This window comes from Schistocerca gregaria, unplaced genomic scaffold (genome assembly GCF_023897955.1).
Source record: "Schistocerca gregaria isolate iqSchGreg1 unplaced genomic scaffold, iqSchGreg1.2 ptg000457l, whole genome shotgun sequence".
In the NCBI taxonomy this organism is placed as follows: domain Eukaryota; kingdom Metazoa; phylum Arthropoda; class Insecta; order Orthoptera; family Acrididae; genus Schistocerca; species Schistocerca gregaria.
In genome coordinates, this window is record NW_026061875.1 from 111091 (window position 1) to 137748 (window position 26658).

Consider the following 26658-nt stretch of genomic DNA (forward strand, 5'->3'; position numbering starts at 1 on the left):
CTGCAAAGTTTTAGGTGGGTGTGGCCATACATCTAGTTGTCCAGCTCACATTCTCCATCTCGCCAGCAAATCGTTTAACAATAAGTGCATCTTTTTTACTGAAAATACATTCTCTGAGCCCAGAGTACATTCCAGGCTGCTCTGGAAGGATTTGCTTTGAGCTAGGCTTAAGTTCAGAACTTATGGAACCCATGTTATGGCTTTACGTGGTTTTGCTTATGGACTGCTCGTCCTACCATCCCTGCTCTCCGAGTCAGTGACTGCAGTGACTTTTCAGATTACCTGTCCAAGAGTGTCTTATATTTGCTGCGTACCGAGTCTAGAAGTCGAAGTACCTTGAACAGAAGGAAGGCCGCTATGCCAGCTTGCAAACGTTCTGAAAAAAATGGGTCATGCGAAACCAAACTAGCATCATTTATGTATGTCATCCCGAAGGCCATGGTTCCTGGCAGGCAGGCGAAATATTTATTGACTTCCATAGAGCGTTTGAGAAAACATCCCAACAACTGTTATTAAATAGATTACTGTCAAAAAGGTACCAAATGAAGTGCGTGACTAGATTCACATGGAGAAGACAAAGCATGAAAGAAGAACCATATAATGGACGTAGATGTGACAAGAGGAACGTATAATCGCAACACATAATTTTCGTGCTATATTTTAAATATCCGGGAGAAAAAACTTAGTTGGTGCAGTTATCTATAATGAAGAGTCACCTAAAAGAAAGGCTGCACAATCATGCAGCCACATATTCATACGACTTCGAAGTGGTGCAAATATTGGCAAATTTTTTATGTCAAGATCTTTGTAACAAGTAACGATTATATAACACACGCTGGATGCTGGCAAAAATTTGTTATGGCGAGAGCAAAGAGAGCTCCACTCCAAGTTTAAACGCAGCCAAAACCTCTCAGACAATCAGAAGCTAAACGATGTCAAAGTTAGCGTAAGGAGTGTTATGCGTGAAGCGTTCAGTGAATTCGAAAGTAAAATTCTATGTACCGACTTGGCAGAAAATCCTAAGAAGTTCTGATCTTACGTTAAATCAGTAAGTGGCTCGAAACAGCATATCCAGACACTCCGGGATGATGATGGCACTGAAACAGAGGATGACACGCGTAAAGCTGAAATACTAAACACCTTTTACCAAAGCTGTTTCACAGAGGAAGACCGCACTGCAGTTCCTTCTCTAAATCCTCGCACAAACGAAAAAATGGCTGACATCGAAATAAGTGTCCAAGGAATAGAAAAGCAACTGGAATCACTCATCAGAGGAAAGTCCACTGGACCTGACGGGATACCAATTCGATTCTACACAGGGTACGCGAAAGAACTTGCCCCCCTTCTAACAGCCATGTACCGCGAGTCTCTAGAGGAACGGAAGGTTCCAAATGATTGGAAAAGAGCACAGGTAGTCCCAGTCTTCAAGAAGGGTCGTCGAGCAGATGCGCAAAACTATAGACCTATATCTCTGACGTCGATCTGTTGTAGAATTTTAGAACATGTTTTTGCTCGAGTATCATGTCGTTTTTGGAAACCCAGAATCTACTCTGTAGGAATCAACATGGGTCTCACACGATCGCTGTTTCCGGAATCCAACTCGCTTTGTTTGTTCATGAGATCCAGAAAATATTAGATACAGGCTCCCAGGTAGATGCTATTTTGCTTGACTTCCGGAAGGCGTTCGATACAGTTCCACACTGTCGCCTGATAAACAAAGTAAGAGCCTACGGAATATCAGACCAGCTGTGTGGCTGGATTGAAGAGTTTTTAGCAAACAGAACACAGCATGTTGTTATCAATGGAGAGACGTCTACAGACGTTAAAGTAGCCTGTGGCGTGCCGCACGGGAGTGTTACGGGACCATTGCTTTTCACAATATATATAAATGAGATAGCAGATAGTGTCGGAAGTTCCATGCGGCTTTTCGCGGATGATGCTGTAGTATACAGAGAAGTTGCAGCATTAGAAAATTGTAGCGAAATGCAGGAAGATCTGCAGCGGATAGGCACTTGGTGCAGGGAGTGGCAACTGACTCTTAACATAGACAAATGTAATGTATTGCGAATACATAGAAAGAAGGATCCATTATTGTATGATTATATGATAGCGGAACAAACACTGGTAGCAGTTACTTCTGTAAAATATCTGGGAGTATGCGTGCGGAACGATTTGAAATGGAGTGATCATATAAAATTAATTATTGGTAAGGCGGGTACCAGGTTGTGATTCATTGGGAGAGTCCTTAGAAAATGTAGTCCATCAACAAAGGAGGTGGCTTACAAAACACTCGTTCGACCTATACTTGAGTATTGCTCATCAGTGTGGGATCCGTACCAGATCGGTTGACGGAGGAGATAGAGAAGATCCAAAGAAGAGCGGCGCGTTTCGTCACAGGGTTATTTGATAGCCGTGATATCGTTACGGAGATGTTAAGCATTCTCAGGTAGCAGACTCTGTAAGAGAGGCGCTCTGCATCGTGGTGTAGCTTGCTCGCCAGGTTTCGAGAGGGTGCGTTTCTGGGTGAGGTATCGGATGTATTGCTTCCCCCTACTTATACCTCCCGAGGAGATCACGAATGTAAAATAAGAGAGATTAGAGCGCGCACGGAGGCTTTCAGACAGTCGTTCTTCCCGCGAACCATACGCGACTGGAGCAGGAAAGGGAGGTAATGACAGTGGCACGTAAAGTGCCATCCGCCACACACCGTTGGGTGGCTTGCGGAGTATAAATGTGGATGTAGATGTAGATGCATATTGTCTAAAAGCGCGTGATGTGGTAACATCACAATGGAAGCCGACAGATGGATATAACAAAAATAGCCGCCCATACTGTGCGTTACGTTTGAAACAGCTATGTAGCTTCTGGAAAACCATCTGAAGATTAACCTGAAAAGTTTTGAAAACCGGTTCATATAATGAATAAACAGCTATTTCAAAATAGTAACTGTTTGCAGTTTTACGTATTTACACGGGCAACTTGTTTTAAATGTTCAGGAATATAAAACTGCGCTCTTCAGAAATTGGAATCGGTCAGCTCTAGAAAAACTTGTGTGTCAAAAGTTGTGAAGATATGAAATGAAACGATGATAAAATCTAAGTCATAGGTGCAGCAGGTGGTAGACTACTTTTAACTAGTAGAATACTGGGAAAATGCTATCAGTTTGCCTGCTTACAAAACGGTTGGCGTCGCATCTCAGAGTATTCGGTAATCATACGAGACCCATAGGAAACATAAATAAGAGCAAATATAAAGGGAGGGCTAGAGGAATGCTCCCAGGCTTGGCCGATAGTCGGAAGAGTGTCACTTAAATACTGGAAAAGCAAAATTGACAGAAGGTAGAGGTGAGCTGTACCGCAAGAGCCTACAAAGCCTCGAGAACCAGCACCGAGTGAAAGTCCTGGGACTAAACTACGGCCGCGTTTGTGTCTCTTCCCCAGGATCCACGAAGACAATGTTCGGCTAAATACTGCACGCACAATCTGATCCGATCACTCTCCCTTCCCGCGTGTCGTACGCGAATGGAAGGGCAAGAAACCCTAGTACGTAGTACAGTGGAAAGTACCCTCCGGCAAGCACTTCATTGTGGTTTCTAAGTTATGGAGATACAAGTACACTTCAGGCCATCAAAATGAAGTAACAGAAAGGAGAGCAAATAGAGAAATTTTACTTATAGTGCAAAGACAGCAGAGTAGGATGCACAATTCCATTTGACGGTGCAGAATTCAGTAGACAGTACTGCCACTTGTGTCATCAACAATGGTTGCAGTTCGGCTGCGCATCGAGTCGGACTCGGCCAGGGTGGCAGGAGTGGGTACATCACTCCGTGCTGCTTCAGCTCTCTGTACCAGAAGCCAGCGGCTGCTGAGCAGTGGCGTGCCGGTCTCTCTGTAAGCTACGATCAGATGTTTCCGGGGGATGGGAGTTTTAGCGAACGTTATCGCCATGGCAACAATGGAAACCGTCTGTACTTAGGGCAGCTGCGGTGACGTGTGGTCTTGTGTTAAAGGATAACGTCCCGGAGATCTCGAAGGTAGGGTACCACCGACAGTGCAGCAGCTGCTGTCAAATGACCGGCTCTGTGCTGTGCACCAAAGGGCACCTCACACAATGGCGGCGGGTGCCAGGCGGGCGTGACAGTGACGAATGCCACCTGGGAAGCTTTTTCCCTCGTAGCCTCCACGCTGGCATTTATCCACTCTCATGGTTTACCCACGACGGGGACTCGTGTGTAAGGATTCGACGCGGTGCCTCTCCCCCGCCCGGTGTTGTCGTTGGCCAGACCACTGCCGAGGCGCCTTTACCAGCTCCGGCATCGAGGGAGGCTCCTCGATGGCCGCCGCAGTGCTGCCTGTCGGCTGGAAACCTGACCGTCTGCCTGCGAAGCATGTCCACCCCACGTTGACGTTCTCTCGTTGCCATTTTCACGTTGTCGACATTGCATTGGTTAGTAGTGGCGTCGCAGATAGAAACAACAACAGCTTGTCTGAGCAGTCAGCGTGCAGATCTGTAGGTGACGGGGAAACGTTTCGCAGGAGCTTACAAGCTGGAGTCGACGTGCGAGAACGTGGAGCGGCTGTCGGCGGCGGCGCCGGCCGTGGCGCGCCTGCTGCAGCTGCAGAGCCCCGCAGAGGAGAGGGCGCGGCGCTGCGCCGGCGCTCTGGAGGTGGTCCGCGCGTTCTCGGGAGGGGCGGCCCGAGAATTCTCCGTCCAGCAGTGGTGCCTCATCGCAGACCACCTGGTCGGCTCCAGCTCTGTGGTGAGGTGCGTACGCCACTTGAGGCCACTTCCATCAGTTGTACGCCTGATCCTCTTTTCCTCTTCTTCAGCTTGCTCTGTATACTATTTACTTTCGTTATCTTCCGAGATTAACATTTTAAGTGGCGTAGGTAAAGGAAATCGCCACGTGTAAGTGACGTGGACTTAAGTGGTGTTTATGAAATGAGTGAAGCCTTGAGCTATATCCAGATGGCTAAAAGAGCCACACGCAAATGGAAATGCTATCTGACATTAAAATCAAACTAAAACATAGGGTCGTGACTAACTCTAGCGACATGACAAGCAAGAGGTTCGACAGAGTTGGAAAATTAATTAATTTAATCATAAGAAAAAATTTATAAAAGAAAATTCATTGTAATGTCACTCGTAAAAATGGGAATTAAATATTAATATGATCCAAGGATTGTTCACTTGAAACAAATATTAAAATAAAGTAAAAATTGTATGAACACTTGCAGCAACACTCCTGAAAACAAGATATATTCTAAAGAATTTGCTTTAAGTAAAAAGGGAAGACCAATTACTGGACCTGTGCGCATCGAAACGCTATGGATGGGCTAACAAGGAAGCTACAAGGTCAATGGCGTAGGTAAAGGAGACGTAACATAGGTACACTGGATAAGACTTGAAACAAAATTATTTATTTCTTAAGACAGTGATATAAGACATCTATATAACTGCTGTTGCCTGGTAACTACGAACAATTGCTTGAGAAACGCTACACAATTCATAACAGAATCTCTTAATATAGAATGGCGGTTGTTATTAGTGGGTGACGGGAAACGCTTACTACTCGCATTGAGACCCACATTCACTCAGGAAACAGCAAGGACGGCACCAACACAAACACGCAACGAAGCTAGGAGGTTTGTTCCACTGTGTTGAGAAATGATTAAATAAAAGAGTAAATCTGAATATCACGGTCACATTCAAAATTGAATCTCGGTTTGGAGAAACAGCCTCAACGACGATCACACATACATGCTTACCCACTTAACATGAAATCAGAAACCAAAAATACAATTGAATAATCCGGACAGGATATGTTTAATATTGGAAAATCAGAGCAATAAGTAAACTGTAGGGCAGAGACAGGGGGCCACGGGAAAGGAAGCCTCACAGTTAAGTCGTGTGCCTATGTCGTTCAAAAATGGCTCTGAGCACTAAGGGACTCAACTGCTGTGGTCATCAGTCCCCTAGAACTTAGAACTACTTAAACCTAACTAACCGAAGGACATCCACACACACCACCGCGGCCGGCTATCCCCCCCCCCCCCCCCATGTCGTTCGCGGAGATACAGTTTCTACGTACCGTGGCCAATTTTAGCAACATTAAACCACGCAGCAGCGAACAATTAACATTTTACACGGGACACATTTGAATAGGCAAAGGGTAATGGCAGAGGGCTAACAAACTCTAATATTAACCCACGAGGATGGTTTCTAACGGACATATAGTAATGAAACAAAGAAAATTCACAAAGAGGCAAAAATTGTCAAGATTCGGAAAAGATTAGAATGTATACACACGCAGTCGCAGGCACACAAACATTCACACTGCACCAAGGGCACACTTTCTACGTGAGATCGCTTCAACATATTCAACGGCTTTGTGCTACGTTCTTCTTACAGACCACTGTCTGCATTAGGAATCAAACTGAAAGTCTGCAAAAACCTTGCATTCCTTGCGGCGACACAACAAAACAATCTTTATAAGAGAAAACGAAGGAAGTGTCTTTTTGCTGGGTACCATGGGACCATGGAAACAATATCTGCCGTAAAATGTCTAGGAGTAACTATCCAGGACGACCTTAGGTGGAATAACCACATAAAACAAATCGTGGGAAATGCAGCTGCCATATTCAGTTTCATAGAAAGAATCTTAAAGAAATGTAACTCATCCACGAAGGAAGTGGCTTATAAGGCACTTGTTCCATCGTTTCTTGATTATTGTTCAACTATAAAAGATTTCTACAGGATAGGACTGGTAGAAGAGAAGGTAAGATCCAACTAAAAGCGACATGTTACGTAACGGGATCTTTTAATTCGCACAAGGGCGTTACGGAGGTGCTCAACAAACTTCACTGGCAGACGTTACAAGAGAGGTATTGTACATCTTGAAGAGATTTACTATTGACATTAGAGCACTTCCTGGTAAGAGTCAGACAACATATTACCTCCTCCCACATACGTCTCGCGTAACGACCTCAAAGAGAAAATTCGAGAAATTAGAGCCAATGCAGAGGCCTACCGACAATCATTCTTCTCACGCGCTCTTCACGAGTGGAAGGGCTGGAGGGCTCAGCTAGTGGTACAAAAAGTACCCTTCGCCACACACCACAAGTTAGACCATGCAATTGTTAAACCACTTCATAAGAAAGGTGACAAGACAGACTTAAACATTTATCTTCATATTTCGTTACTGACATCGTTTTTGCAAAATTTTCGAAAAACTAGTGTACTTAAGAGTACTCGCACACTAAATTGGAAACAATTTAGTTAGCATGCTACATTTTCGAATCCAGGAGGTTTGCCTATTTATACATTCGCTCATCATACATTACAAACCTTAAATAATAATATATCGCTATGTGGTATTTCTTTCCAAGGCATTTGATTGTGCAGATCATGTTACTTCCTTAGAAAAACTCGTTTTCTGGAATTACTGGCTTTATGCACAGCTGATCTGAATTATATTTAAGAAACAGAATGCAAAAGTTGTGCTGAATAGTTCAATGTCGGAAAGCTAGAAAATTTTAGTGAGTAGAGGGAAAAAAAATCACAGATGGAGTCACACGGGTTTCAATTTCGTGTCCACCCTTATTTCTTGCACATGTGAATGACCTTCCAGTTAACATCCAACAAGCAAAACTGGTACTTTTGCATACGATACTAGTGTCGTAATAAATCCCATTAGAGAGAAATCAACGGAAGATTTGGTAAACTGTATTTTTCAGAGAATTTTAAGGTGATTCTCTGAAAATGGACTCTCCCTAAACTTTGGAAAAAGACACGACATTCAGTTCTGTACAGCGATTAGAATCATACCAACCGATGTTGCGCATGAACATGAGTGAGAAAATAGAGCAAAATGTTCTATATTTTTCGGTGTACATGTTGAGGAGAACTTGATTTCAGCTACTTTCATTCTTCTTATAATTGATAATTTTGGACACCAACATATCAACCGCCTGACGTATTTAGCATATTTTCACTCAATAATGTCTTACACAACAATGTTCTGTGGTAACTTATCACTTAAAAAGAAAGTGCTGACTTCAAAAAAGCGAGGTGTTTACCCACGAATGTCGTTTGGATACCTCTTTAAGCAGATAGGCATTTTAACTGCGCTGTCACAATAGATCTATTCGCTAATGAAATTTTATTTTTATTTATTTATTTTTATTTACACGTCAAGTTCCGTAGGACCAAATTGAGGAGCAAATCTCCAACGTCATGGAACGTGTCAGTACATCAAATTACTAGATAATCAATAATACAGAAAGAATAACCTTAATTTTTTCAAGGAACGCCTCGATAGAATAGAAGGAATGAGCCGTGAGGAAACTTCAGTTTCGATTTGAAAACGCGTGGATTACTGCTAAGATTTTCGAATTCGAGTGGTAGCTTATTGGAATTGGATGCGGCAGTATATTGCACACTTTTCTGCACAAGAGCTAAGGAAGTCCGATCAAAATGCTGGTTTGATTTCTACCGAGTATTAATTGAATGAAATCTGCTTTTTCTTGGGAATGATGTAATATTGATAACAAGAAATGACAGTAAGGAATATATACAATGAGAGGTCAATGTCAGAATACCCAGACTCATGAAGTGAACTTGCACCACTTATTGCCTGAACCGCCAGTTTCTGAGCCCAAAATATCCATTGAGAATGGGAAAAATAACCCCAAAATATAATACCATGCGCAATGAGCAAAGTAGACTAATTTTCGTGTCGAACGATCACTCATTTCATATACCATTCGAATAGTAAAAATTGCAGTATCAAGTGTTTGAACAAGTTCCTGAACATGGGTTTTCCATGACAATTTCAACTGTTCAGTTTTACTAATCGTATGCCAATTATGTGAAATGAAAACGTCATGTTTTGTTGAATTGTGTGTTGGAAACTGTGAAAACTGAACCTTACTGTGAATTAGACTTAGTTTATTTTCTACAAGCTATGAACTTAGGTCATGAACTGCACTATTTGAAACTGAGCCAATTGGACACAACATCCTTTACTATCAAGCTAGTGTCATCAGCAAATAGAAATATTTTAGTCACCTATAATTCTAGAAGGCATATCATTTATATAAATAAGGAACAGTAGTGGTCCCAACACTGACCCATGGGGCACCCTCCACTTGAATGTACCCCACTCGGACCCCACATCGCAGCCATTATCACCAATGTGAATAATGATCTTTTGCTGTCTGTTGCTAAAGTAAGAGTTGAACCAATTGTGAGCTGCTCCCTGTATTCTGCAATGGTCCAACTTCTGGAGCAATATTTTGTGATCAACACAATCAAATGCCTTAGTTAAATAAAAAAATATGCCTAACGTTCGAAACCTTTTGTTTAACCCATTCAGTTCCTTACAGAGATAAGAGAATATAGAATTTTCAGTTGTTAAACGATTTCTAAAGCCAAACTGTACGTTTGATAGAAAATCGTGTGTATAAGATGATCAATTATCCTTAGATACACAGCCTTTTCAATAATTTTAGCAGACACTGATGGCACAGAAATAGGTCTAAAATAGTCCACACTATCCCTTTCTTCCTTTTTATAAAGCGGCTTTACTAGTGAGTACTTCAACCATTCAGGAAACTGACTATTCCTAAATGAAAAATTACAAATATGGTTAAATACAGGGCTAATATGTGCAGCACAGTACTTTCATATTCTGCTAGGCACTCCATCATATCCATGAGAGTCCTTAGTCTTCAGTGATTTAATCATTGACTCAATCTCACCCTTGTCAATATCACAGAGGAGTATTTCAGACATCAATCTCGGAAAGGCATTTACCAAGAGAGTTATATGACTCCCTGTAGAAACTAAATTTTTATGTAATTCACCAGCAATGCTCAGGAAGTCATTGTTAAATACTGTGCATGTATCTGATTTATCAGTAACAGGGTTATTTTGACTATGAACTGACTTTATATCGTTGACCTAGAGCTGCTGACCAGACACTTCCTTCACAACTAGCCGTGTGGTTTTAAATTTATCCTGTGAATTAGCAAATTCTATTTGCATCCACATACTCTTTGCCTTCCTAATAACATTTTTAAGCATCTGACAATATTGTTTTTAGTTGACTACAGTAGCCTGATTATGACTACTTCTATCATTTTGATATAATTCCCACTTTGTTCTACATGATATCCTTATCGCATTTGTCTGCCACCCAGGCTGCCTATTACTGCTAGTGCCCCATTTAGAATGTTCTAATGGAAAGCAACTCTCAAAGAGCATGAGAAATGTGTGAAGGAAAGAATTATAGTTATCATCTACATTATAGGCACTATAATCAATCTGCCACCCTTGTTCCTTGACAAGGTTGAAGAAACTCTCTATTGCTGTTGGATTAACTTTCCTACATGTGACATTTGTTTGAGTATAAAGCCTTTTAGCGTTAAAATTTGTGCATCATTGTCTAAAGGTCATTCACCCTTTTACTAACAGAATGCCCATTAGGAATGAAGAATGAATTAAAATGCTGTCTATGGCTGTACTACTGTTCCGCTGCACCCTAGTTGGAAGAAAACATAGTCTGAAACATCATATGAATTTAGGAGATCTACCAACATCCTTTTCCTTGCTCCTTAATATACAAAATTTGTACTGAAGTCACCACATATAACTAATTTCTGGTACTTCCTACAAAGTGAAGCAAGAACCCTCTGTAGCTTGAGCAGAAATGCTCTGAAGTCAGAGTTAGGGACCTATAAACAACAACAATTAGAAGTTAAGTTTCACTAAATTCAACTGCCCCTGCACAACATTCAAATATCTGTTCAGTGCAGTGCCGTGATACATCTGTGGACTGAAATGGAATACTGTTTTCGAGTACATAGCCACTCCCTTACCCCACAAGGAACTCATTGAAAAACACTGAGCTAATCTGTGTTCTGGCAAAGGAAGCCTCTGAATTGTCAAATTATTTAAGTGGTGCTCTGACACACCAATAATTTCAGAGCCAGCATCTATAAGCAGTTCACTACCATTATCTATAATACCTCTTATATTTTGATGAAATATGCTAATTCCTTCTCTGCTTGCGAACATGACATCATCTGAGGGTGAGCCCTTAGAGGGTCTTCCTTTAAGCACGTATACCTATCAGCTGACTTCAGTCTAAAAAGGCTGCAGCTCTAACACGAACTACTACAGTAATTTTTTCATGAGTGATCCCACCACCACCCACTACACAGTCACCTATAAGCTTTGCCAGCCTCCCCCTCCTATACCTATTGAGGTGCGCGCCATGCCTAGTAAAATCCGATCTACTGATAGACCCAACTGGCACCACGTTCGTGACCCATGTCCCCTGCCAACAGCGCCCTCTCTAGCGCCATGTTAACGCGCCTAATAGCCATATTAAGATGTGGCCGATCATGCTGTCATATATAATCTATTACAATTTGAGAAACACTAGAGGGATAAATGACGTGTATCACCTATTGTTACATACATACATACATATATACAAGAATCCTTGTTACACAGATCATGAATACGACATTTCGTAATGATGTAGAAAAACTCACTTTAACATAAGTTTTCTTTACACAAAAAATTAATTGATTAGCTAATTTTTTTACTGTTACTACTTCATATCTAAGAATTCATCTGCTGAGTAGAAGGAGTTGTCATTCAGAAGTTCTTTTAATTTGCTTTTAAATGTTGGTTGGCTATCTACAGACTTTTAATACTGTTGGGCAAATTTCCAAAGATTTTTGTGGCAGCGTAATTCACACTTTTCTGTGCCAAAGTGAGATTTAATCCAAAATAATGAATATCGCCCTATCTTCTAGTGTTGTAGCTGTGCACTTCCCTGTTATTTTTGAATTGGGATGAGTTATTAATGACAAATTTCATAAGTGAATATATGTTTTGCTATGATACTGTGAATATCTCGAGTTCCTCAAATAAATGTCTGCAAGGTGATCTTGGGTGGGCTCCAGCTATTAATGTTTATAAACAATATTTGCAATAACCCTAATAGCATAAGTAGCTGAATCTAACCGTTTCAGCAGATCATCTATGTGTTTCTTCCAATTCAATTTCTCATCAATGCACACACCCAGAAATTCTGCGTATTTTACCTTAGCAACAGACCTCCATTTACCGTCTAAATATAACAATGGTATTATGCCATTCACTGTACAGAATTGGATAAACTATGTTTTCTCAAAATTTAGTGAGAATCCATTTGCAGAGACCCACTTAATAGTTTTGTTAAAGACATTATTTGCAATTTTCTCAGCTGATTCTTGCTTCTTGGGTGTGATTACTATACTTGCATCATCAGCAAAAAGAACTAACTTGGTACCTTCATGAATATAAATCTGTTAAATCTGAGCTCAAGAGGGTAATCAATGAGCTAAGAATTGATTATTTTAGGACACCCTTCTGAGACATTCATTGGACTGATGTTTACAGTGCTCATGGCATGAATGAAAAATATAACACATTTGCTAATAAATTGCTTACCTTATTTGAACACTGTTTTCCCCCAAAACTATCCAAGGTGAGAGCGGAGTCTACAAAGAAGCAATGGAATAGAGGTATCATGTAAAACAAAGAGAAAACTATCTGTCAATCAGAAACAGTTCTGATGTTTATGCTATAGCGCATTACAAGACATACAAGTGTTGCAGACCTTTTTAACAAACTTTTTATAATTGCTGCGGAAAAGATGGGGTTGTCAGGTTCTGTAGATGCTGTTATGGAATCCCTCAGACCAGACATTTCAAGTAACTTCCATAAAATGAGTTTGACCTTCACTACCCCAGCAGAAATAATGTCCACCATAAAAACTTTAAAATCAAAAACATCTAGTGGGTATGATGAAATATCAACAAAGTTAATTAAAGAATGTGATTCTGGGTTAAGTAACATATTAAGCTATCTGTGTAGCCAGTCGTTTATCATTGGAATATTTCCTAAATTGTTGAAATATGCTGAAGTTATGCCACTGTTTAAGAAGGGAGATAAAGAAATAGCATCAAAGTTCTGTCCAATTGCACTTTTGCAAGCATTCTCAAAATTTGGAAAAAGTAATGTACAACAGCTTTATAACCAGCTTATCTCAAATAACATATTATCCAAGACGCAGTTCGGGTTTCTAATGGGTTCTGATATTGAGAAGGCTATCTACACTCACAGTGAAAATGTGCTTAATTCATTAGACAAAAAATTGCACGCAACTAGTCAAAGGCAATTGGCTGTGTAAATCACAGTATCCTTTTAAGTAAATTAGAATATTACGGTGTAACAGGAAATGCTGCAAAATGGTTCAATATTGTATCTCTGGTAGGAAACAAAGGGGGTTATTAGTTCCCAGTTGTATGATGCCTGATAGCTTAATACATGTCTTTTTCCTAATTACATGTGGGTTCCCACAAGGTTCCATTTTAGGGCCCTTAGTTTTTCTTGTGAATATCAATGACTGTTCATCAGTAACATTATCAGACGTCTACTTCGTTTTGTTTTCCAATGATCAAACATTACAATAAATAGCAAAGAAATTGTAGTCTTAGAATGATTGGCTAATAAAATATTTGTGAACATTATTCAGGAACACACATTTTCATAACTTGCCAGCAGCCATAAACAGCTTAACAACCAATGAAATTCAGTTTAAGGGAAGCCCGAAGAATTTGTTGCTGGCCAACTCCTTTCACTCCATAGATGAACTTTGCAGTAGGACCAACTTATTTCTGTTTACATATATGTATGAAACTTCTGCACCATAGTGCAGTAATGTGTTCGTTGTAAATAAGTACTGCAGAAGTGTTATTACATGTTTATTACCTCATAAATTAATAAATCTTTTTTATTTTAAATTCAGTGCATTAGTGTTTGTAAAATGGTTCTTTCACATAGTGTCCATTAAAAAAATAACGATCATTCCACTTGGGATCCGTGAAAGGTACGTTAGCTTATTTCTTTCAGCTGTAAATATTTGTCATGTGTTATTGTTTTTGTTATTGTTGTCTTGCGGATATTGTTGTTTTCTTATTGTTGTTCTACATTCTGGAGGACCTCCTCACTATGGATCAATTGGAATGAGAGTAAATCAAATTAAATCAAATAGAGTGGCAAGTCGTTAATATACACTCCTGGAAATGGAAAAAAGAACACATTGACACCGGTATGTCAGACCCACCATACTTGCTCCGGACACTGCGAGAGGGCTGTACAAGCAATGATCACACGCACGGCACAGCGGACACACCAGGAACCGCGGTGTTGGCCGTCGAATGGCGCTAGCTGCGCAGCATTTGTGCACCGCCGCCGTCAGTGTCAGCCAGTTTGCCATGGCATACGGAGCTCCATCGCAGTCTTTAACACTGGTAGCATGCCGCGACAGCGTGGACGTGAACCGTATGTGCAGTTGACAGACTTTGAGCGAGGGCGTATAGTGGGCATGCGGGAGGCCGGGTGGACGTACCGCCGAATTGCTCAACACGTGGGGCGTGAGGTCTCCACAGTACATCGCTGTGGTCCGCGGAAGGTGCACGTGCCTGTGGACCTGGGACCGGACCGGAGCGACGCACGGATGCACGCCAAGACCGTAGGATCCTACGCAGTGCCGTAGGGGACCGCACCGCCACTTCCCAGCAAATTAGGAACACTGTTGCTCCTGGGGTATGGGCGAGGACCATTCGCAACCGTCTCCATGAAGCTGGGCTACGGTCCCGCACACCGTTACGCCGTCTTCCGCTCATGCCCCAACATCGTGCAGCCCGCCTCCAGTGGTGTCGCGACAGGCGTGAATGGAGGGACAAATGGAGACGTGTCGTCTTCTGCGATGAGAGTCGCTTCTGCCTTGGTGCCAATGATGGTCGTATGCGTGTTTGGCGCCGTGCAGGTGAGCGCCACAATCAGGACTGCATACGACCGAGGCACACAGGGCCAACACCCGGCATCATGGTGTGGGGAGCGATCTCCTACACTGGCCGTACACCTCTGGTGATCGTCGAGGGGACACTGAATAGTGCACGGTACATCCAAACTGTCATCGAACCCATCGTTCTACCATTCCTAGACCGGCAAGGGAACTTGCTGTTCCAACAGGACAATGGACGTCCGCATGTATCCCGTGCCACCCACCGTGCTCTAGAAGGTGTAAGTCAACTACCCTGGCCAGCAAGATCTCCGGATCTGTCCCCCATTGAGTATGTTTGGGACTGGATGAAGCGTCGTCTCACGCGGTCTGCACGTCCAGCACGAACGCTGGTCCAACTGAGGCGCCAGGAGGAAATGGCATGGCAAGCCGTTCCACAGGACTACATCCAGCATCTCTACGATCGTCTCCATGGGAGAATAGCAGCCTGCATTGCTGCGAAAGGTGGATATACACTGTACTAGTGCCGACATTGTGCATGCTCTGTTGCCTGTGTCTATGTGCCTGTGGTTCTGTCAGTGTGATCATGTGATGTATCTGACCCCAGGAATGTGTCAATAAAGTTTCCCCTTCCTGGGACAATGAATTCACGGTGTTCTTATTTCAATTTCCAGGAGTGTATATCAAGAACAATAAAAGACCCAAGACTGAACCCTACCTCCCCAGTTAGATGACTCTGCTGGTTTTTGTAGACTATCTGTACTGTTAATTTCAACCTTCTGTTTTCTACCAGTTAAGTGTGAATTCAACCACTTGTCCACTGTCACACTCATACCACAATACTTAAGCTTATCTAGAAGAATTTCATGATTCACACAGTCAAAAGCCTTTGAGAGAGCACAAAATATCCCAATGGGTGAAGTTCGGCTATTCATTGCATTTAATATTTGATCACTGACACAGATATATAGCATTTTCTGTTGAAAAACCTTCCTGAAAACCAAACTGACATTTTGTAAGTACTTTATTTATATGCTGCTCTTGAATACATTACTTTTTCAAGAATTTTGGATAAAGCTGTCAGAAGTGAGATTGGGTGGTAGTTGTTATCATCATATCTATCCCCTTTTTATGCAATGGTTTAACAATAGCACATTTCAGTCTATCTGGAAATATTCTCTGTTTCAGTGAGCTACTACATATGTGGCTGAGACTCCTACTTATTTGTTGGGAACAAGCTAATAGTACTCTGCTGGAAATGCCATCAATTCGACGTGATTGGCGACTCCATGGAGTGTTCTGCGCACCATGACCAGATAATGGATATAATTGGAAGGAGTAACAGCATTGGTCGTATTTTTTTGTTTTGTTATCCGCAAAATAGATTTTCGGTCACTTAGTGACCATCCTCAGTGCTGTAATATACAATTGAAATTGGTAGGCACTGCTGTCAACAAGCTTGGTGCAATCACATGAGTTTATGTTTCTCCTTCCAATTAAATTCGATGTGAGCTTGTACTATTGAATGAATTTATTATTCTCCTAATTTCAGTAGGAAAGGTGGGTTGAATTACAATTTTTTTACAAATTTCATAGGTACTGCCTCTTCCATATACTGCCTTACATTTTCTAATGAACAGCTGGACCCTATTTTCTCTACAACACTTAAAAATTATTATTAAAATGTTTTCTACTTCTGACTTCATGTTAACAAACTTTTCATTGTGTTTGATAGAAATACAGTCCTCCTGTACCTCGGTTGCCCTGTTTCCCTTTTCACAATATTCCAAACTGTTTTAATTTTATTATCAGATGTGATCTCTGACATAATGCACATACTTCTGGACTTTTTAATAACTTTTCTTAATACAGTGCAGTAGTTTTTAAAATGTTTCATTGTTTCAGGATCATTACTTCTCCTAACTATAAGATAAATTTTGCTTTTCTGTTTACAAGATTTCTTATCCCTTTAGTGAGCCATGGCTTATCTGCAAACTGATTTGTTTTATCTTATTCCAATAAAGGAATCATTCATATACGGTATATGGAGCATGAAACTAACTAACAGTACGACAGAAAGGTGTTCTTAACGTTCACAAACTGACAGAGCATCATAAGTATTTGTACAAATATAAAACTTCTGACATCACAAAACGCGATTTGGCATAGCTGCTTCATTATATCTGAGACAAAATTCGTAATTTGGTGTGTAATTATGTTCTCAGGCACCCCAGACTTTTCATATCCAGTTGTTTACTAACGCCTGCGCTACAGTACTAGCCCACTGGTTTGATATCAGTACTATTGCCAAAATCTGAGAAAAATGATCGATGATGGTGAGAACATACTTATATCCTGCAGGTGGTTTGTTAAATGGCTCGAGGACATCCAATCCCCTCTACATGCATGGCATACAGTCCTTAACATAGTGCTCCACGTCATGGTCCCTGTTCCTCCTCCAAATTTTCTCTGCTGATAGCCTTCTGTTCCCCAAATCCATGCCTCTACTAAGTCGTGGTGCAGCAGTAGGTAAAAATCGGTTACATTTTCCAAGTTTGGAATGTATCAGTCAGGCACTTGGAAATGGTCCATGGTCTGACAATAACAGAATAGGAATAAAAGGTTGGGACATCAAGTCTCCTGAAACCGTACGTTACAGAAACAAAGCAAATCAACCGTAGCTAGGAAAACAAGCTCGTCGGCTGGGGCGCCCGTGTGGTTCTAGGCGCTATAGTCGCTATGGGCGCAGGTTCGAATCCTGCCTCTGGTATGGATGTGTGTGAAGTCCTTAGGTTAGTAAATGTTTAAGTAGTTCTACGTTCTAGAGGACTGATGACCTCAGCAGTTAAGTCCTGTAGTGCTCAGAGCCATGTGAACCATTTCAACCAACAAATCTCATGAATGCGAATGCCAGCACAGCAGTATGACAGAAGCTAATGCTACATGACAGTCTTTAAACATTTACCCAATAACTTACGTTCTACATATGTTCAAGACACATACAAAATATTCACACATATAAAGCACTAATACAAATAAATTTATGAAAACATGCCATGCAATACATTTAAGCCAATCCAAAAATTGTGGAACGTAAATTTGTTTACTAATGAGGCACTAAAGATTACATCCACTTATGTGTTTAGTTCATCAATCTTTAAATTTCTGTATACAGTCTGATTATAGAGATCTGTAACTCACAGAAAATTGTAAATTAGCTACCAATGCTAAGTCCATGTGTGCTACAATGAACAGTCTGTGTAATGACTGGTCATGACTGTCTTTATGGAATCTGCTTCAAGCACAAAAAGTCATCCTTGTATTCATAATTACATTGAAATTTCATTGGCTAGTGAAACAATTAAACAGAGGATCCATGTCCTCAATCACAAAATTTCAGATTACTAATTATATCAAAGAACATACTAGGCAGATAACAAGATAAAAATATTAACTATTGGGTCATAATCTCTTACATCAATAAACTTATAGAGCAGGAGGCACTAACTAGTGTGTAAAGGATATAATCCTCAAAACATGAATCAGAATTCCAGTACACCACAGATTATCATAAAGTCTGCCATCGTTTAAACGAATAATTCATGGTGTCGTACAAGCCTTATTTACATTCAGTGCATTTGAGCACAAAGCCCTCTCAATGAAGGATTATTCAACAAGCCGTCAAGCACTCTTATGTATTTGCATAGACATACACATACACAAATACAATATAAAATAGATCAAGCACAGACATGAGTACATGCAATAATATAACAAATCTCTACCTTATAAAGTTCTTTAAACCTCTTTGTTAGGGATTAGATTAGATTAGATTAGTACTTGTTCCATAGATCATGAATACAACACGTTGTAATGATGTGGAACGTGTCAGGTTAATGAAAGGTATCTATAAAAATATTATGTTAGACAAAATATTACATGACACTTAATATTTTTAATTTTTTTTTTTTGGTTGGGAAATTACCCACTTACTATATCAAACAATTCATCTAATGAGTAGAAGGAGTTGTCATTAAGAAATTCTTTTAAATTCCTTTTAAATGCTATATGGCTATCTGTCAGACTTTTGATGCTATTAGGTAAGTGACCAAAGACTTTTGTGGCAGCACAATTTACCGCCTTCTGAGCCAAAGTTAGATTTAACCTTGAGTAGTGAAGATCATCCTTTCTCCCAGTGCTGTAGCCATGTACACTGCTATTACTTTGAATTCGTTCAGATTGTCAAGAACAAATTTCATAAGTGAATATATATATGGTGAGGCTATAGTGAAGATCTCTAGCTCTTTAAATAAGTGTCTGTAGGATGATCTTGGATGAGCTCCAGCAATTACTCTGATTACATGCTTTTGTGCAATGAACACTCTGTTACTAAATGATGAGTTACCCCTGAATATGTTGCCATACAAAAGCAAAGAATGAAAATAGGCGTGGTAAGCTAATTTACTCAGATGTATATCGCCCAAATTTGCAATGATCCTAATAGCATAAGTGGCTGAACTCAAACGTTTCAGCAGATCCTCAGTGTGTTTTTTACAGTTCAAACCTTCATCAATGCATACATCTAGAAATTTTGAATATTCTACCTTGGCTACCACTTTCTGATCGAAGTCTATATTTATTAATGTGATCATTCCATTTACTGTGTGGAACTGTATATACTGTGTTTTATCAAAGTTTAATGAGAGCCCATTTGCAGAGAACCACTTAATGATTTTCTGAAAAACATAATTTACAATTTCACCAGTTAATTCTTGTCTGTTGGGTGTGATAGCAATACTTGTATCATCGGCAAAAAGTACCAGCTTTGCATCTTCGTGAATATAGAATGGCAAGTCATTAATATATATTACGAACAGAAGAGGACCCAAGACCAAACCTTGCGGCACCACGTTCTTGATTGTTCCCCAGTTTGAGAAATCACCAGCTTTTTGCATATTATGTAAACTGTTTATTTCAACTTTCTGCACTCTTCCAGTTAGGTATGATTTAAACCATTTGAGCACTGTCCCATTCATCCCACAGTACTTGAGTGTATCTAGAAGTATTCCATGATTTACAAAATCAAAAGCCTTTGATAGATCACAAAAAACCCCAATGGGTGACTTCCAGTTATTCAGAGCATTTAATATTTCATTAGTGAAAGTATATATAGCGTTTTGAGTTGAGAAACCCTTCTAGAAACCAAACTGATATTTTGTTAAAACTTTATTTTTAGAAAGGTGTGAAGCTACTCTACAAAACATTAATTTTTCAAGGATTTCGGATAAGGCAGTCAGAAGAGAGATTGGGCAGTAGTTGTTGACATCAGTCGGATCCCATTTTTTATGCAGTGGTTTAACAATAGCATACTTCATTCTATCTGGGAAAATGCCCTGCTTCAGAGAGCTATTACGTATGTGCCTGAGAATCCCACTTATTTCTTGGAAACAAGCTTTTATAAACCTGCTGTAAACGCCATCAATTCCATGTGAGCTTTTTTCTTGAGAGAGTTTATTATCTTACTAATTTCAGAAGGAGAGGTGGATGGAATTTCAATTGTATCAAATGGTGTCAGGAAGGCCTCTTCCATTAACTGCCTTCAATGGTGATTAAGCTCTGTGACTGTACTCCGATTTGGATATGCTAACAGAAAACATCAATCATAGGTGATTTTCACAATACGGTATGGGCCAGTATACAGTAACTGTCATTTCTTGTTCCGTTTGCTGAGAAGAGATAGCTTAGGATAAGACCTAAGTAGCACCATCTCGTCTAGATCCAATGACTGCCTAGTTTCTTACCGTTTACTCTCTTTCGAGTGACAGAGCTGGCATTCAAAGAGGCAAACGTTTGGCGTGTTTTTTCTTCCCACCAGATGTAACGTCTCGTGGCGAGTGGAAGTGGAGCCACTCACTCATTTCTATCCACTTCATTTTTGTGACAAATAATGGGAATTATTTTTGAGAATACTTCATGTACCACAACCAGATATTCAACGCCTCCCCTGCCATGAGGATATGGTCCAGCTATGTCAATGGATGCGATTTCTCTAGATTTAGTCGTAAGGATCGGATGAAAAGGAATTTTGCATGGTAGGTTCATGGTTTTAGCTTTCTAACAGATAATGCCCACTCACACAGAGGGTGCACATGCCTGTGCAGATTTGGCATGTGGCAGTAGGTGGCAATTTTCTGTTTGTACTTTTCAATTCCACAATATCCCCAGGCCATAAGCGTATACCACATCAAGCAATTCCGGTAATTTTGAGCACCATAACTCATTGTCACTATTAAACCGATGGAACAATACAGCATTATGTAATGTAATACTGGCTCAGTTTGTAATTTGGTTGAAGTAACAACATGCACTTAACCTTAGACCACTTAGGAGCAGCATCCTGCAGTGCTCGCATCTTCTTAAACATTTCCAAATAATAATGTTGGCCCTCCATTAACAACAGTTTGTAATACGTCGCCTCTTCTACAAATTCACTAATCTCATGCAGACTATAGAGTAACCTAAATGGTGCATCTGCAACAAGGTTTTAACCTACTTTGATACAAGTACAAAAATCATATCCTTGCAGAAATAGCACCTACGACATTTATTTCTAGTGATGTAGCCAGCAAGTTAAAAGAAACCTTAAAACTTTGTGGTCGCAGAAAACTTTGACATGCCAAGCACAGATAAAATAGCTGATATTCTCAAATGATCAAACTACAGTGAGTGCATCTGGTTTTCAATTAGTTACAGAGAAGTATTGAGTTTGCAGTGTAGCCATATGCTGGTGGCAGGAGCAAGTACGACGGTTGAGCGGTGTTGCCTTTATCTAGGATTTCAGAGCTTGTGAGATAGTGTTTATGGTAAAAAACGCTTTTTGAACAAATAAGGATTCGTATTTCATTATATATATTGCTTTCACCAATGTTGATGTTCAGTTATTTATAGAGAAATATATCATCTACTCCTCCCGGTATTGCAAGGTGAATGGTGTACAACTTCAAATACATGTTAACAATGTGATGATTGGTGAGCCAGTCCTTAAACGATTTTCTGGAAGTCAGTAATACAAACACAATTGTGTAGAGCTTGGCAAGTGGCATGTGGCATGGGAAGCAGGGCGCGCCCAGAGCATGTGGCGAGTGGCAAGTGGCGCAGGTGCAGGGTGTGTGGCAGGGCTCAATGGCATGTGTCACATGGTGTATGGAATGGGGCACGGACTACATGGCACAAGGCGTGTGATGCATGGTGAGTGGCATGTGGCGTGTGGTGTGGGCTGCATGGCACATGGCAAGTGGTGTGGGGCACTCCTGGAGTGTGCATTGAGCCTGTGCCGGAACGTGAGGCTCACCTGGAGACTGCACGCCACGTGATGCAGGTGCAGAAAACTGGGCACATGGAGTGGGGAGACTTACGTGCAGCATGTGGTGACTAGTGGGTGGTGCAGGGCATGGGGTGCGTGGTCTGTGGAGTGGGGCGACTGGTGCATTGTGCATGGCGAGTGGCGAGTGGCGAGTGGCGAGTGGCGCGTGGTGCGGGGAGTGTGGAGAGTGGAACGTGGCACATGGTGTGGGGAGTGTTGTGTGGGGCGAGTTACATGGTGCGTGGCATGGCGTGCCTGAAGCACATGGCGTGAGGCATGCATTACGTGGAGGGTGGCAAAAGATGCGGGACCACGTGGCATGTGGTGTGTGGTACAGGATGCTCTGCTTGTGGCACAGTACATGGGACCTGTAGTGCAGGGTGCATTAGTCGAAGGGCAAGGCGGGCGTCACCCCACTCTCCATTGTCACCAGATGTATCCAAGATGGTGATGATGACGTGATCCAAGATGGTAGCCTGTAGATTTGTCAACAGTGCATGATGTCATTCAAAATGGCGTATTTTGGCGGGAAGGTAGGTCAACTGGTCTACTTCCACTAACTTAAGTCACTTGACCACCACCTCTTCCTAGGGATTGGCGGGAAAATGACTCAGCCTGCGCTGGGCTGCTGGAGACACGAAGGAGTGTACTTTATTGATTTTGGAACAATTTATTTCGGGATGGGTTTTGAAAGATATTATATTAATCTCACGTTCAGACATGCTTGGTGTCATGCCACACAGCCTACAGACTTGTAAACTACTCCTAAATTATTGAAATAACGCTCTGTAGACATGCAAACAACTCCTAAATTCCCCAAATAATATCGGTACACAGCACACAGACATGCAAACTACTCCTAAATAATCCTGTACACTGATGTGTAGCTATGAAATCAACTCATAAACTGTTCAAATAATGCATAGTACAGCATACAGACCTGCTCGCAAAACAATGCAGCTGACACAAAAAATAACGTGCAAAGGCACCACCTGCCACCCCCTGTCCAGTGGACCGCACTGGAGGCTACCACACACGCTCCCAGACGTCGAGATGCAACGACAGTCCCTTCGGCCGTCAGCTGCCAAGCCATGCACAGGTTCCCGTTTGGGTCCCTCAAGCATGAGGTGGAGGCATCCCTTTCATACTTGACACCTGAGAAATTCCTATCGAACTACTGTTGCCGATGCCACCGGACGGGAGTAAATATCTATTTGCAGAGTGCAGACACTCCAAGGGCGCGCGTGCATGTACTCCGATGTGAGCCGCCGCTGGACGCAAGCCAGTGCGAGCCATCGTCCTCACACTGCTGCTGCCTACAGCGAGCAGCTGAAAGTTGGGTCTATTTTCGGGTATACAGGTAGAGTTCTTTGAGTGTTAAACTGACGTCAAGGAACTCCAAGGCGCACTCACACCGGTCCCATATGCGAGACGCCTCTGAATAGCACATGTGTTTACCGTTGCTGAAGAGACGCCTATTGCTACTGACGTCACAGAATAGCACAGGGTGCATTGTTTCTAGCGATCCTAACAGGACTTGCGAGCTGCGTCTAACCACGCGTGTGTACCCAGCACATCTGACGCATCGTGCGAAATGTTTGTCCTTCTATCAATATGTTGTTGTTGTTGTTGTTGTTGTGGTCTTCAGTCCAGAGACTGGTTTGATGCAGCTCTCCATGCTACTCTATCCTGTGCAAGCTTCTTCATCTCCCAGTACATACTGCAGCCTACATCCTTCTGAATCTGCTTAGTGTATTCATCTCTTGGTCTCCCTCTACGATTTTTACCCTCTAGTACTAAATCGGTGCTCCCTTGATGCCTCATAACACGTCCTACCAACCGATCCCTTCTTCTAGTCAAGTTGTGCCACAAATTCCTCTAATCCCCAATCCTATTCAGTACCTCCTCATTAGTTATGTCATCCACCCATCTAATCTTCAGCATTCTTCTGTAGCACCACATTTCGAAAGCTTCTATTCTCTTCTTGTCCAAACTATTTATCGTCCATGTTTCACTTCCATACATGGCTACACTTCATACAAATACTTTCAGTAACTACTTCCTGACATTTAAATGTATACTCAATGTTAACAAATTTCTCTTCTTCAGAAACGGTTTTCTTGCCATTGCCAGTCTACATTTTATATCCTCTCTACTTCGATCACCATCAGTTATTTTGCTGCGCAAATAGCAAAACTCGTTTACTACTTTAAGTGTCTCATTTCCTAATCTAAGTCACTCAGCGTCACCCGACTTAATTCGACTACATTCCATTATCCTCGTTTTGCTTTTGTTGATGTTCATCTTATATCCTCCTTTCAAGATGCTGTCCATTCCGTTCAACTGCTCTTCCAGGTCCTTTGCTGTCTCTGAGGTTCGCCAATGATATTGTAATTCTGTCAAAGTTTTTATTTCTTCTCCATGGATTTTAATACCTACTCCAAATTTTTCTTTCGTTTCCTTCATTGCTTGCTCAATATGGAGATTGAATAACATGGGGGAGAGGTTACAGCCCTGTCTCACTCCCTTCCCAACCACTGCTTCCCTTTCACGCCCCTCAACTCTTATAACTGTACAAATTGTAAATAGCCTTTCGCTCCCTGTATTTTACTCCTTCCATCTTTAGGATTTGAGAGTATTCCAGTCAACATTGTCAAAAGCTTTCTCTAAGTCTACAAATGCTAGAAACATAGGTTTGTCTTTCCTTAAGCTAATTTCTAAGATAAGTCGTAGGGTCAGTATTGCCTCACGTGTTCCAACATTTCTATGGAATCCAAACTGATGTTCCCCCAGGTCAGCTTCTATCAGTTTTTCCATTCGTCTGTAAAGAATTCGCGTTAGTATTTTGCAGCTGTGACTTATTAAACTGATAGTTCGGTAATTTTCACATCTATCATCACCTGCTCTCTTTGGGATTGGAATTATAATATTCTTCTTAAAGTCTGAGGGAATTCCGCCTGTCTCGTACATCTTGCTCACCAGATGGTAGAGTTTTGTCAGGAATGTCTCACCCAGGACCTTCAGTAGTTGTAATGGAAAGTTGTATATTCCTCGGGGCCTTGTTTCGACTTAGGTCATTCAGTGCTCTGTCAAACTCTTCACGCAGTATCATATCTCCCATTTCATCTTCATCTACCTCCTCTCCCATTTCCATTATATTGACCTCAAGTACATCGCCCTTGTATACACCCTCTATATACTCCTACCACCTTTCTGCTTTCCCTTCTTTGCTTAGAACAGGGTTGCCATCTGAGCTCTTGATATTCATGCAAGTGGTTCTCTTTTCTCCAAAGGTCTCTTTAATTTTCCTGTAGGCAGTGTCTATCTTACCCCTCGTGAGATAAGCGTCTACATCCTTTCATTTGTCCTCTAGCCATTCCTGCTTAGCCATTTTGCACTTCCTGTCGATCTCATTTTTGAGGCGTTTGTATTCCTTTTTGCCTGCTTCATTAACTGCATTTTTATATTTTCTCCTTTCATCAGTTAAATTTAGTATCTCTTCTGTTAACCAAGGATTTCAACTAGCCCTCGTCTTTTTACCTACTTGATCCTCTTCTGCCTTCACTATTTCATCTCTCAAAGCTATCCATTCTTCTTCTACTATATTTGTTTCCCCCATTGCTGTCAATTTTTCCCTTATGCTCTCCATGAAACTCTGTACAACCTTTTGTTCTTTCTGTTTATCCACCACCCATCTCCTTAAATTCCTACCTTTTTGCAGTTTCTTCAGTTTTTATCTACAGTTCATAACCAATAGATTGTGGTCAGAGTCCACATCTGCCCCTGGAAATGTCTTACAATTTAAAGCCTGGTTCCTAAATTTCTGTCTTACCATTATATAATCTATCTGAAACCTTTTACTATCTCCAGGGTTCTTCCATGTGTACAACCTTCTTTCATGACTCTTGAACCAAGTATTAGCTATGATTAAGTTATGCTCTGTGCAAAATTATACCAGGCAACTAAGAAGCCCTAATCCATACTCACCTACGTTTCCTTCTCTTCCTTTCCCTAGTGTTGAATTCCAGTCACCCATGACTATTAAATTTTCGTCTCCCTTCCCTACCTGAATAATTTCTTTTATCTCATCATACATTTCATCAAGTTTTTCATCTGTGCTCGCCTGTGCAAGCCTGTGCACACTTACAAAAACACTGTCAATCATAAAAGCATTCTTGTTGTCTGGAAAGAGAGCACTCTATAAGCACAGACTGGCGTTGGGGAGGGGGGGGGGGGGGATCAAAAGAATTATCCAATCAGAATTTGAAGCACTGTCTTACAGATGAGGAAAGAAATGGCCGGAATTTTCGCTATCCTACAGCTACAGCTTCGAGATATGCTAATGCCACAGTGACGGAAGGGTGTGCTTCGACTTGTCTATGGACACTTGCTTTCTCAGAACTTTCCGAACCTACCTTTCCTCCATCTT

At 41.3% G+C, this 26658-nt stretch overlaps 1 protein-coding gene across 2 annotated transcripts in view; it reads left to right on the forward strand.

Annotated features, from left to right (window-relative positions):
- The window catches only part of LOC126312905 (uncharacterized), a 216784-nt gene that overhangs the window by 46930 nt on the left and 143196 nt on the right, over positions 1 to 26658 (forward strand). For both annotated transcript variants that reach the window (XM_049992247.1, XM_049992248.1), the window contains exon 2: positions 4536 to 4764. In XM_049992247.1, coding sequence (XP_049848204.1) covers positions 4536 to 4764 — 229 coding nt within the window. The remainder of the gene's footprint in view (positions 1 to 4535; positions 4765 to 26658) is intronic.